The 13767-nt window shown below is 43.3% G+C and overlaps 1 protein-coding gene across 1 annotated transcript in view; it reads right to left on the bottom strand.

The window, feature by feature from the left end:
* SLC16A12 (solute carrier family 16 member 12) overlaps positions 1 to 13767 on the bottom strand; it is a gene marked incomplete in the record, with an annotated part of 30570 nt that overhangs the window by 4081 nt on the left and 12722 nt on the right. The window contains 5 exon segments of the mRNA XM_021400093.1: positions 758 to 1017; positions 2109 to 2700; positions 4938 to 5081; positions 6291 to 6394; positions 7944 to 8136. Coding sequence (XP_021255768.1) covers positions 758 to 1017; positions 2109 to 2700; positions 4938 to 5081; positions 6291 to 6394; positions 7944 to 8136 — 1293 coding nt within the window.

Raw genomic sequence — 13767 nt, 5'->3', positions numbered from 1 at the left:
GGCAGACAGATAAGATTTTTATAGGTTTTTGTTTAGATTTTAAACCCACAAGAAAAATGCATCAGTCATCTTCACCGTACTACATAAACATTTTGAACCATCAGTGTTTGGACATGCTTAACAAGCCCGTGGATTAACTACGGTGTGCACGAGATCCTCATACCAAAATTGCCAGTGAGCTGTGCCCTAGGCTCGTGCATCACTTAAAGCATTCCCTTTTGCAGTATCTTTTGCTACTGAAAATTAAATTAAAAGCTTCAGAAACAGGGATTAATTGGAAATCGCTTTGAACAGCAGACAGGATTCGCAAGACATATGTATACATGGCTCTTTGGAAAAGATCTCTAACCTTCTATAATATTCAAAACTATGTCAAGTGCTTTCCAAAGAATAACAAGAGTAGAGTTCCCATCATTACTCCATTGCAATGAAACTGACAGCGAAAATGACGGATGAGCTTGGGACCAACAGTAGTGAACCTGACTCATCCATCCGTTCAAAGCAGCTCAGAAATGAAAAGATTAAGTCCTCTGGATGAAAACAACAACAGAAACAACAACAACAAAACCTTCAAACGAATCTCTTTAACTAGCATTTTCAAAGCTGCATAATTTCAGATAAACCTTTCATTTCTGAACTACATGAAGTGATGTAATGTAATGTAATGTCACAGCTCTTAGAAGCTTAGACTATTCTGCTTTGGTCACGAGGTGAAATCAAAGTAATAAGATTACAGGAAAGTCATTTGTGAACTGACCTGCAACGGGTGGGCTCACTAGATATGGTATGGCATGCAGAAAGTACACAACACCCAGAGCTGATGATAAAGAAGACGTTCCCACGACATCCGCCGTCACGACAGGGATCAGCGTTACATAGGCTCCATCAAAGTATCCAAAGGTAAATGAGAAAGGCACAAGCAAGGGGAAGTTTTGGAGAACTGGCAGGAAAAGACAGCAGAGGCCATCCATTCCTACAGCAAAGAGGTAGCAGAAGTACCGATATTTCTTCAGACACCTGCAAATTCCAAAACAGGAAAGAATATCACTGGACACAGCACCTCAGTTGCTATGTAGCACTTCAGTCTTTCACTCTTATATTTTGCTCAAATTTAAGTCCAACTTATTACCCAGACTTCTAGATGAACAGCTCAACCAGCAGTGAGCCCTGGTGGGGAAAGATGCCAACCTACAGCTGCAGAAACCCTTGGAGAACAGCACCCCAAACTGTTCTTAGGGTTGACTGTAGTGAGGGGAGTTGCTCAACTGCCAAGATCATGCAGTCCTCTGAAGTTTCAGTGCTCAAAGCAGTATTTCATGGGCTTTCCAGCTCAGCAAGGCGTTCCCAGTACTATGCAAAACAAGCCATAGCACACTTCTCTCAGCTGTCACCCTTCACATCAGCCCTCAAACAATGGAGTTGGTGAGAACTAATTCAGACGGCAATTCCCTCTTTCCTGCTTCGCAAAACCAATGACTGAATGACTGATTTTTCCTAGAAACTGAATAAGCACAACTAATAACGTGTCCTTCAGAATCAAAACACCTCTTAGTTTAGCCAGATGCTGCGCAGAGATATCTGGAAAGAGCTGAGTTAGTAAAGAATGGTGAGTTCTCAATATACTGAGAAACGTATAACAATTTTATATCAGTCCTTATGAGTATATGCCTGACAATGGTAAGCTAGACCTTTGCTGTTTCTCCATCACTTCTGCATCTCCCCAGCAGCACAGAAGAAATGAAAAGGCACAAGTAGAGTATTATCCCCTAGGGATTACATACAGAGGATCATGCTTGACATATCTTGGGCAAAAAGTTACATTTCCAGGGTCAAATGCAAGAGCTCTGCAGAAACATGTCATTTCTTCAGGGGAGAAAAAAACAACAACGCACACACACACACACACACACACACACACACAAACACAAACACCCAGCAGAAGCCAATGAAGAGAAAAAACATTTCTGAAAGTTAGATTTTGTGCTGGTTTTCTGGAGAAGTTACACATGCTACAGACCATGTCCATAATGTTAACATTGCATTGCACCCTATTTGCATCCAGCCTCTCACTGGCCAAAGCTTGCATTTCCTTGGCCATAAGCCATTACCTTCTGTCTGTTAGCCATCCAAAGGTGATATTACCAATGATATCAATGACACCAAGTATGGACATGAGGAAGGCAGCCTGGTGATGGCTCACTCCAGCGCTCAAAGCATAAGGCACTAAGTAGACAAATAGAGGGCTACAGCCATATGCCATAAATAAAACAGACACCGCAAGCACCATGAAGCCCGGCATCAGTAAAAAGTCATATTCCTTCCATGAGCAGTAGCATAAACATTCATGCGACCATGCTTTGATTAAAGGTGAACAGAGAGACATTCTCTTCAAGTCTCGTTTCTGTACTTCAGGGACATAATCTTTTTCAAGAAGCCCTGGCACAGTTTTATGGTCCTCCTCAAGGGCAATAGGCCGCATCAAGGCACCACAGACACAGAGGTTTAGAACAAAACCTCCTAGGATAAGTAATGCACCACGCCAGGAAAACTGCTCAATTAGGAGTTGGACCACAGGAGCCAGGATGAAGGTACCGATTCCACTTCCAGACATAGCTATTCCATAAGCCAGTGCTTTCCTTTTGTTGAAGTATTTGCCCACCATTGCAATAGCTGGAGAATAACAGAGTGCAAACCCAAGTCCTAGGAAAGAAAACAAGTGCAGATGGTTTAATTCTGAACACAACCTATGGAACACTTTAAATTAAGCCACATAGCTTACTTTAATTAGCACTTCAATGAATAGGAAGCTCTTCCTGATTCTGCATCATCAAGTCCAGTGTGGGAAGAAACCAGGATGACTCCTTCCTTCCACTATCAGGACCATTGACTTGACAAACCTAACACATCATTATTAACGCACGATAACAAGGCTCAGAAAGGAGCGGGGTTTACTTAATCACAAGAACAGGGCTATCAATAAACATCAGAAAAATAGCATGTCGGCTTCTCCTGGATACCAGATAAGGTCTTAACCCAGTGCAGACACTGGTGTGGGGCACAACTGGTGAGGCAATGCTTTGTGTTTCAATCTGGTGCAAATCCAGCTGTTAATTTTCAGGTCACAAATGCAGTAGGAGGAGTCTACCTCTGTCACTAATATCCTGCACTAAACCTTTTTCAGTCAGCTCAACTAGCTCCACGGAACAGCTGGCTGGAGTCCTGAGCATTTGGAAATCCCTGTGTACAAATAAAGAGGGGAAAAATGCCTCAGAAGACAAAACCATCTCCAAGTCAGTAAACACATAAGACTCATCTCTTGGAAAAGATCGTGATCTTCGCTGCAGAAACCAGAGAGATTTTAACTATCAAATGTTTGCCACGATGCTAAAACTTGTATTTCCAAATGAGACAACAAAATGAGCTCCTGAATGTGGTTCTGGAGCATGTGTACATTTGGGTTAAAAGTGCCCCAGCAGTCCCCAGCAGAACGTGCCAGCTGGGGAGGTAATCACCTGTGCCATAAACGGCTTGCAAGGTTCTCCTCAAAGGCCTCTCTGTGTTGGGCAGGAGCTGAGCTGAGTGGATTAGAAGGGATGAGGGAAGGAGATGGCAGAGGAGCTGTGACAAGTGTACTCTGTTTTGAATGAGGAGGCAGGGAAAATAGGTCCCCAGAAGCCAATGAGTGTCCTGTGAAAAGTGGAAACGCAAAGTTTGGGACTGAAAACCTTTTTATACCTCTTAGAATGAGCTCTGCTACTTCTCACCAGTCAGTCCCCCATCCCATCTCTGTTTCACTCTTCACAGTTTCAAGTTCTGCTGCTTTTTTAAGACTTTTTGAAGTTATGTTCCCACCTTCTCTCTACATTGGAGCATCACCACTAGCCTTTACCAACAGTTATCTCTATATTAATCAGTCCCTACAGACTAGAAATCAACTGCTTACAGAATGGAGTCCTTACAACTCCATCTACAAAGTGCAATTGGTCTTTCACCCCAGTATTCACTGTGGTTCTCACTAAGGAAGCCTCAGTGGTGTTAGGGTGGTATGTGGCACTTTTGAGCTACAAGGAGCTTTTTTATTTGTTATGAACACATTTATCAAAAGATTAACATTGTAATGCAGGAACTACATGCACTATAACAAAACAAAACAAAAAAAAAAAAAAAAGAGAAGAAATCCTTATTGAATAAGCTGTTGGCAGCATGTGAACTGCAGTAATTCCACCACCTCATTACTAAACAGCAGGGGACCAAATACAAGGGCTTATATCACCGTGGCTACCAAGTCAGTATTAATGAGGAAGGAATGTCAGTGTGACCACGGGCACCTCTCATATTCCTCTGTGCATGACAAACACAGGAAAATAGGACAGAGCAAAGATATCTGCTGTCAACATACCCGAATGCAAATGGAGGATCTGCTACAGCAATACTATCAGCCAGGGATGTGTTTGCTTTTTAAAAGGAATGTAACACAGATAAAAATAAGGTGCACAGCTGAGGTACTAGGTATTCATCCAGGGCTACTCTGTCCACTTACTCTTTTCGTTTTGATTTACATTTTATTTTTAACTTGCAAATATTCTGGGGGCATTCCAGAAGCCCCACCATAACAACCTCCCCCCAAATCACAGGCAAAAGAGGAAATCTTTTTGGGTATCACCTGCAGCAAAAGTCCTTCCCAACCTCCCATAACTTCAGAGCTTTAACCATAGCCCTCAGCTGAGCAATATTAAAGAGATGCTTTGCAGCATGCCATATTTGGGGCACATGAGACCCACTGACTGCAGCCAAAGCCTCTCTTCCACGATGAGGTGAACAAGTTGCTGTGTGGCACTATGACATGGAGAGATCGCCCCTCTTTCAAGGAGGACCATCATTTTTAACATTCTTGTGCTGCCTTCCCAACTGGGCCCAAGAAGGTGAGTGTCTCCTACCTGTAAGGACTCCTAATGATAAATAGAGATGTTCCAGGCTGGTGGCAAAGGAACTCAGGATTAGTCCAGTAGATGCAAGCAGCCCTCCTAGCATGATACCAACTTGGCAGGATACATGATTACTGATTAAACTCCCAAGTGGGGCTTTAAAGAAACAAAGCTGTCAGTTAATAGCAGGTCTTCAGACACAGTTCATCCCAACAATTATCAAGGGAAAGGAAGCAGCAGGCAAGCAGACAAAATGGTGATCAGGATGGTCTTTCAACAGCCTCCCTTACCAGAATGGTGTGAGCATCAAAAACCTAAAATTATTTTCCTGAAAGTCAGGATAAAACCGAAGTTTACAGTAGCTCTTTCAGCAGATTAAAGTCACTGTGAGGCACAACTACTCTGCATATTTGGTGGTCGGGGAGGCCATAGCAACAACTGGAACAGCCCACACTATTCTTTAATCCATGCTTACTGCTGCAGAGACATTCTCAACCTGCAATCTGTACTTCAGCCCCGAGTAACTTTAAGCAACCTTTCTGAGGGCTCTGTGCCAAATCTAGGTGGGAGAGGTCTCACTCCGTTTGATCACCCCCAGAGCCACCAGACCTGTCCTGCACTTCTCCAACAATGACAATTCCCAGGTCACCTTGCCTCTACCAGGGAATGTCATCATCAGCTCTCTCCCTTTCTGTTACCTGCAATGGCAACGCAAGCTTATCCTTATCTCTCTTTTTTTTTTTTTCCAAGACATTACCCAGCTGACACAGCAGAGTTGCTGTGTCTCATTTTAGCTGTGATCCTGTGCCTTCAAAGCAATGCCTGTGGATTAACCCCTCTACAGCAGGATCAGGGCCTGGATTTTCACCTAATTGCACAGTTTTGAAGTAAAACCCTGAGAAATTCAATACAACTGCTGAACTGATGCATGTAATTTGTAGTAGCACAAAATTTTCTTTTAAAGTAAAATAATATTTTTAAACACGAGTTGCTAAAATGAGGAAGATGTGATTTGATCCAAAGGCAAAAAGTACAGCCTGTGCTAATTCTCAAATATGATTCCAATCTACAGGCAAAAGAAATGTGCTCAGCTAGCAGCTCTCAAACACAACTTGTCCCATTAGACCATGTACATTTCTGCAAACTTAGATCATTTGACAAAACAAAATTCTGTTTCTTTTCTTTAGCGTGAAGGCACTCCCTTCCTACTCAGCTACACTAGGGGAAATGGCTCGGATACACCAGACCCCAGAGAGTCCACAGCACCCATCCTCCCCAGCCTACCACACTGGCTGGTGTGTGCACCCAAACCAGATGGAGCTGAAGAAAAAGCAAACACTCTAGACTTAAAAATACAATACACACCACAGAGCATCGTGGCACAGTCGACAATGGAGTGGATCCAAGCTGTTCTGGCATAATCCTGCCCAAAATATGCCTGGAACTCCACGAAAAAAATGGAGATGCACCTAAAGAAGAAAATATGAACAACACACTATTAAAGATTGCCTCACGGAAAGCACCAGACTCACTCTTCAGGGATAAAGAGAACTTGCTTGAAGGTCTTCTTCAGCCCCCGGGACAATCAAATCTGTTGTTTGCCTGGATCCCAACTGGATGGAAATATTTTTAGAGAGTTGCAAAGGGGCATTGGAAATGAAGATAATTAATGCATGTGACACAAGACATGAAACAGGGTATGCAAGTTTAGTAATCCCAGCAGAACTCTACGTAAAGTACTTACGTTGGTGTGATTCAAGTAGGGAAGAATCCTTGCTTTGCACTGGCAACAACTGAATCACAAAATGGCGTCCAGCTATGAACCCAACAGGGGGATTAGACAGGCTGATTTAGAACACAATTCAGACAGGTCAGACTAATCCAGAGGGATTATCAACATTAAATACCACATTTCTTATTGCGGTATTTGCTGCTAGATTTTTATAACTCACATTATTTTTCAACTGAAATGAAACTGAAGCTGTAACTATCACCAGCAATTTATAGCCACATCATGATTTATTACCCTAGAACACAAAGCTCAGCTACTGCTCCTAACTGACACGCTTGCTTACTGACATGGTACTCACACCTCTGCAAGCAGGGCAGGTCTGGTATAGCACCTGTGGAAACAACACCACCTACAGCTACATGTGCTTACATGCACAAGTGCAAAAATGGTAGCAAGTGCAAAGCAACACCTTCCAAACAGAGAATAAGAATACCACAGGAGCCAACAGCCCTTCCAGCACTTCATTAAAACACGCCCAGGAGCGGTTAATCCACCCGGTTGCACAAGCGCTAGTGTTTCACCTGCGTCTGCAGGGAACAGGTGAATGGCTGCATGGTTTTGTTCCAGATTCCCAGCTGCAGAAGAGATCCCTTTTTCCCTCTTCCCTTTCTCCTGCAATCCATGGACAGCCACTTTCTTCACCTTTTTTTTTTTTGTATATATTTCATTTTTGTATGTTCTCCAGATGTTTAACACTCATCAGATTATTTCTTGGGCTCTTTTCACATTTCATATATGAAAAATGACATAAATCCACTAGGAAATCTGCTGTCATTATGGAAGGGGTATGTCTGCATGCAGAAACTAACACCGTGTCAACATTCATGTGCCCCTTTTGTGATGTTTATTCCAAGCGCCTAGACTTCATATCCCTACACCTGGCAGTTTTATTTTAAATGAGATGTGAACGTGAAGTAGGAAACACTGTATTTGTATTACACAGCCTGACCAAGAAGTTGTTGCCTCAGTCCCTCCCTCACCAGAGTGCCTGTCTCTGCTTAACACAGCTCAGCATCCACGTTCACAGGGACCAGTCTCCTGCCTCCAGCTGACAACAAGCAGCCCGGCAGCAGCTGTGGAAGCCATCTCACCCCAAATGTACACATCACATTTGTGCAAAGCAGCAGTCTCTTCCTGTTCTTTCCACTTTTGAGAAGTATTGTTGAGGGGAAAGAAGAAAAGAGGTAGCGCCACAGCAGGCCAGAGCCGAGCAGCAGCCCCTTTACCTCGTCACGGCCCTGGTGCAGATTGTGACCAGGAAGCAGCCAGCCACGATCATCCAGCCCCAGCCACCATCGGGCGGGCCAGCACGCGGGGCCATGTTGTGGTGGGGCGATGCTCCTCTTCCTCCCCTCAGCGCTGCTGGTTGGCTCCCATCGCCACACACCAGGGAAGATGGGCCCAGGGGCTGCTCACCATCTGCAAAGAAACAGGCAGAGAAGGGTCAGGGTACAGAGCTGTGAAACATGAAGGTGAGCTTTCCTTCTAAACACAGGGTATTAAACTCTGTCAGAAGCAGGGCTGAGTCATCGGAACTTGTCCTTATGTCTGGTATCTCTTGCATCAGGGTGATTCCCACAGCAGCTGCACCCTACCACACTGCAGGCCTTTCCCCACAGCTGAAACTCACCCTGCTGCTGCCCAGCACTGCAGCTCACCTCAGCAGGGCTCCAGTACCACTCACCAGTCCCTGCACTTTATTTCAAACTGCAGCCTCCGATCGAGGCAGCTGTACTTCTGGTATGCTGTTTAGAGCAAAATTCACATTTGAGGGAATACGATTTCAACCTTTGTGTAGTTTGCAAAGGCGGGAATTGAGCCCAAAAGCCAATCAGTGTCTGTGCTGTAGTATGGGGCACCTGAACCTTTGCCACCTCACACCAGTGTGTGCTTGTCAACACTTTCAAGCAGTGATTTAAAACAGCCATGTCTGAAACAGTATCCCTATCAGTGCATGAAAATACCCATAAAAAGATGCCAAAACTCTATGAAGTTGCCATCCAATTACTTAATCTGAGAAGGCTACCAAGACATACCGATCTATGCGTATTCCTCATGTACCATTTATTCGTACCTGTGTGCTCCTCAGACAGTGAACTTTCACTTACTTTACTTGACGCCAAAAATCCCATACTCTGTGAGTGTATTCAGAAAGAAAAATGACTGTTCTGTTTTCTCTCTTTGTATGATAGGCTTTGCTAGTATTTATGTGTAAGTAAATATTTGTATAAAGCTTTCAGTGATTCCAAGCCCAAAGCCGAGCCAACTATAAGCATCAGAACATGAACTTGTTCAATCTTTATTATTCTCTTTTCCTCTATTGTCCCAAACATCCATTTCATCATAAGTTAAATAGTGTTTTCAAGTCTCTGCAAAGTCTGTGTTATGCTCCGTGTTTATATGGATTCTAGCACAAGAGTGATCTTCACTGCAGCCTGAAGTACCATCCCAATATAATATGAGCTAATGAATTAGAGGAGAGCTCATATAAGATAAGAGACCTGTTTCACTTGTCACTTCCACAAAGCTCTGGAGAGATACACACTGCTCCACTCTGCATAATCATCTAAGTGCTCCACAGTTCAAGAATAGGCCACGTCTCAAACAGGACATCTGACATAGCTATGTTTTGGATCACACAGCAGTGGTCACAGCAGCTCACAAAGATCAAACAAATGTGCAGCTGGGGTTATCAGAGCTTTTGAAAGCAGCCCCAAATCCGGTATCTCACGCACACTCCCAAGTGAGGGTAAAGGGTCCCAGCTGGATGCAGTCTTTACAAGTTCATTCCCACAGCTGATAAGAAAAAACACACAAAGCAAACAAGATCCAAGCGAGTTTAACATTTCAAACTTTGTCTTCGTGATATTCAATTGCTAGGACTCAAGCAAGTAAAAGATCAATGAATGTTCTAGAGCAGCGACCAGGACAGTTTTCCTTTTCTGACACGACTTTCCAGTATGAAGCTAAATTTGCCTAGGCAGCTGACAGAGCTTTCTAAGCAGCCTGTTAGATGCACACATGATCAGAGAACACCACTGGCCACCTCACAAGCCTTGTGATTTCTTCTTTGAAATGTAAAGTCCAGCTTTTGACCATACCTATTTACTTCAAGTCAAACATGCAGCACCACATGGGCCAGTGTATACCTACACCCTCATACCCCACTATGTTTGGAAACAAACTCTGATGGAAACAAAACATGCTCTCTGTTGAGGAAGCATATGGACAAACTGAAGAGAAAAGGTAGAACAGATTGGCTAATGCAGTAAGAAAAGAAAGCATGCGTGTAGGCAAAGAAGTATAGCATTGCTCACAAATTCTATGCTAAAAGACCATTACAGAAGCTGAAAAAGCATGTAGACAGAAGTTACAGGACTCCAGGTGCCTGACATGGAGGACACATCCATGGACTTAGGACTTGATACCCACATTCTGTATTTGCCTTCCAACACGTGCTGCAAATCTGTGAGCTGACCACACTTCTCATGCACTGAATCCATCCGTACAGCACAAAGGTTTACACTACTTTTGGAGTGAGTTGACATGAACTAATGACTCTTCCTTGATTATTTTTTTAAACTAGTATTGTCAATTATCCACCCCTTTCTGTATAGCTCCAAGCAACAACTGTTGATTAAATATGTGCAACTATTAGATTGACAAGCTATCTGATGGTGAAGGCTGTGTCCTTACATGATTCTTCAGCCTGGATCGGTGAATAACAAGAGCAAACTACAAGTTGATGCAAACAGGCACATCCCTGTCCACATAGATTTGTGGGTATCTGCTTCTAATCTAGCCGCAAAAAAGGTGGTAGCCAATCTAGCATGAAGCCAGGGTGTCACAGATCGGTTACATCCTGGTTTGGCAATGAAGCCTGAGACTACAACATTATCCTACCAAATTCACGGATTTACTGCAGGTTCAATGTGTTAGATTCAAAATGCCGGAGTGATTGAATAACCCATGAAAATCCATGCCAGCTGCTTGAATTAACAGTGCTCTGATTAAATGCCATTGATGTTTTACTGGCAATCAGGAGTAACACAGTTTGATGGAGTTTGTATAGGCACATGATACATCCCAGAGGGACCCCACGCAGTCTGAACGTACCTCTTGCAGCACCTTCTAGCATCTTGGTAAGGCAGGGCTTCTTATTTTGGATTTAAGCAATGTATTTCACCATCCCTCCTGGAGGGATGGAAACTGCATTTCAAAATCTGGTTATTAAGAGCGGAAGAGGAAGTTCCAGAAATGCCAGAAGAGATAGCAATAACTCTGATTTATTATGCATGTTACAGTAAACTAAAAATATACATACCATCTTTCAGAAGAGTCTACAGTCTCCAAACAGAGAGCCTGAACTCATTTTTACACACACAGCAATAGCTGAGTGCCAGGAGCTCAGCCTGGGTCCCCAGCCCAACCTCCCAGGCAAACTTCAGGTAGGATGTGAGACCCCACTTTGCATTTTAATTGTTTATAAGCACACTTGTGAAGAGTTTGATGACATACCAGGCTAAGCAAACATAGATTAGGTACTTGGTTACATGATCACTTGCTGTTTTTTTTCCCCACAGAGCCCTCCCTGCCAACACACACACCAACAGCAAACACTTAATGAGGCTACAAGCAAGTGAAAACAACTGCATTAGAGATATCTGGCAAACACAGCAACAGGCAACCCACAGCAGGACCCATGCAAACCACTCCTTGACTTCAGAGAGTACTGTAGTGTTACAGCCACTGAACTAAGTTAAATCATTACCTTTCTTCTTGCTGCATGAGTCTAACAAACACTTAGTATGACATCCTAATAAATGTATGCTGAAGTTACAAAACTTCACTGGCTTACACCATGATGGTATTTCTAATTATCTATGCCATGAACAGTACAGATTGCAGCCTCTGCAAATGAAGACAGAGTCAAAAAGGACATTCTTTGTGCAGGCACCTATCTCCTCACTTCCTGATCTTACCTTGACTGGCTCTCATGTTCTGTCTTTTCTTAAGATTTGTGATGCAGAAGAAGATCCTTGCTATATATGTTGTGTAGTTTATCCCACAGGGGTCAGCCCAAATCTTATGCAACAGGTAAATAAGCACAGGATCCCACACACCCATAGATAGCTGTTTGGCAATACAGAAATGTGCACAGGACAAGATTTTCTCTCTGAATCAGTACATACACATACACACACACCGTATATGCCTCTCAGTGCCTTCAGAGCAATGACAGTGGAGTTGGGCCTGAGAAACTCATGCCAGCCTAAGTCTGAGCGCCCGGCCGCACTCCCACAGCAGGTTCACTCGCACAGAGGAATTTGAACTCTGCTTTTCTTGTGAACAGCAAAGTACACAGCTCTCAAAGGCACGCCGAAAACGTTCATGCAGACAAATTTTATGAAGTATCCAGCAGCCTAAGCACAGCTGGAGAAAATCCATTAGTGCTTAGAGTGAAAGGTAAGGGTCTATTTGCTACAGTTACCCTGTTTACTTAGCTCCAGGCTGCTTTTAAATATTTTCTTATATTTGCCCTATTTACATGGCTCCCTAGGATAGGTTTACTGTATTTCTTACTTGTCTTTTAGGATTGTACCATGCGTTAATTAATTGTAGGCCTTTGCTACATTTATTCATACTAACCTCTTGCTCTCATTTACTTTTTCCCTTTCCCCAGTGGCTGCATCATTAATAAAAAACAGAACTATGACTTAAGAAAAACAAACATGGCACAGAACAAGCAGCAAAGGGTGGGAGAGAACATTAAAATGTTACAGAACAGAGAGAAACACTGTATACATTATGTGACAGTGGACCATGTGACACGTAGAGTTTAATATTTCCTGTGTTTTGAAAGAGTTCATTTCTTCAGTATGCCTTGCATGGTCACGGATGGCCTTATCTGTAACTGCGCAGATCTGCTGTAGAGAAATGGCTTTACCCCAGCAGCAGGTGAACGGGAAGACAAGAAAGGGAAATAGCCCCCTGTATGCCACCACCTTGTCCCAGATGTGTCACCGCAGAGGGTCAGACCTCCCTTCCCCACCGAACACCCAAAGATGTGCCAGCCCCTAAACCCATTTCCTACATGCCACCAAACACAGCAGAGCACATTCAAATAGGACATGGGAGATGGTGACAGATGCACAAGTGCCTGTCAGCCGGGTGGTCTGAGAAAGGGCACTTCTTCAGCTTCCTTTTGCCTTTTTTTTTAACCCCCAGCAGTTGCATACCAAGTAGGCACCTCAGTCAGTGGTCTGGCAGCCAGCTAAGTTCCAAGGTGTTCTTAAATACAGGGGAAGTAAATGCTCTCTAATTCCATACAGCTCTTGGGATTCATAGGTTATTTCTAATCACGTACACTTTTCCTAATAAAGAGCTGTCCCATTCTGCTCCCAGGGTCAGCTTTTTAACTGAAAAAGAACAGCTTGTTTTGACTTCTGCTGAGAGTATTTATCAAGAATTGTAGGATTATGACTTCCTGTTTCAAAATGACCCAAGAGGTCCCTTCCAACTCTATGTTCCTAAATAAAAATTCCTCACTGAGCATCTCAAGGCTGCCGGCCTGTATCCTCAGCTTTCTCCTCTGCTTAAAGGTGGCTTTGTCCCATGTCCAGACAAAACCAAAGTTTATGCTTTCCTAACACTGGCAGACTGCTCCACTGAAATCTTCCTTGTGTGAACCATAAATCTTGAGGATTGTAGGTATCTATGTAAGCAGAGTACACAGTCACCTTCTCAGTACATCTCCACAAACTCAGTGCCTGTCCAGCAGTTCAACAAATGGTTATCACCCACCTGAAAGCTCACTTATAGAATTGTACTAGAAACAAAGTAAGCAAATAAATAAATAAATAAACCCTATCTCTAGTTGCTGCTACAGCATTAAGACAAAAAGCTTACCACAGCAGATTGTCCTACATGTTTCATCCTTTGTCCAGTTTTTGATGTAGAGTGTATCTGAATCAACCTGGATACTCTATGCTGTACATTTGCAGCCCTTTATGCTTCTTAGGGAGGGGTTTCCCTGTGATACTAGATATA

Source organism: Numida meleagris, chromosome 5 (genome assembly GCF_002078875.1).
Source record: "Numida meleagris isolate 19003 breed g44 Domestic line chromosome 5, NumMel1.0, whole genome shotgun sequence".
In the NCBI taxonomy this organism is placed as follows: Eukaryota; Metazoa; Chordata; class Aves; order Galliformes; family Numididae; genus Numida; species Numida meleagris.
The sequence above is the reverse complement of the archived record's forward strand: the minus strand, read 5'-3'. Positions and strand labels throughout refer to the sequence as shown.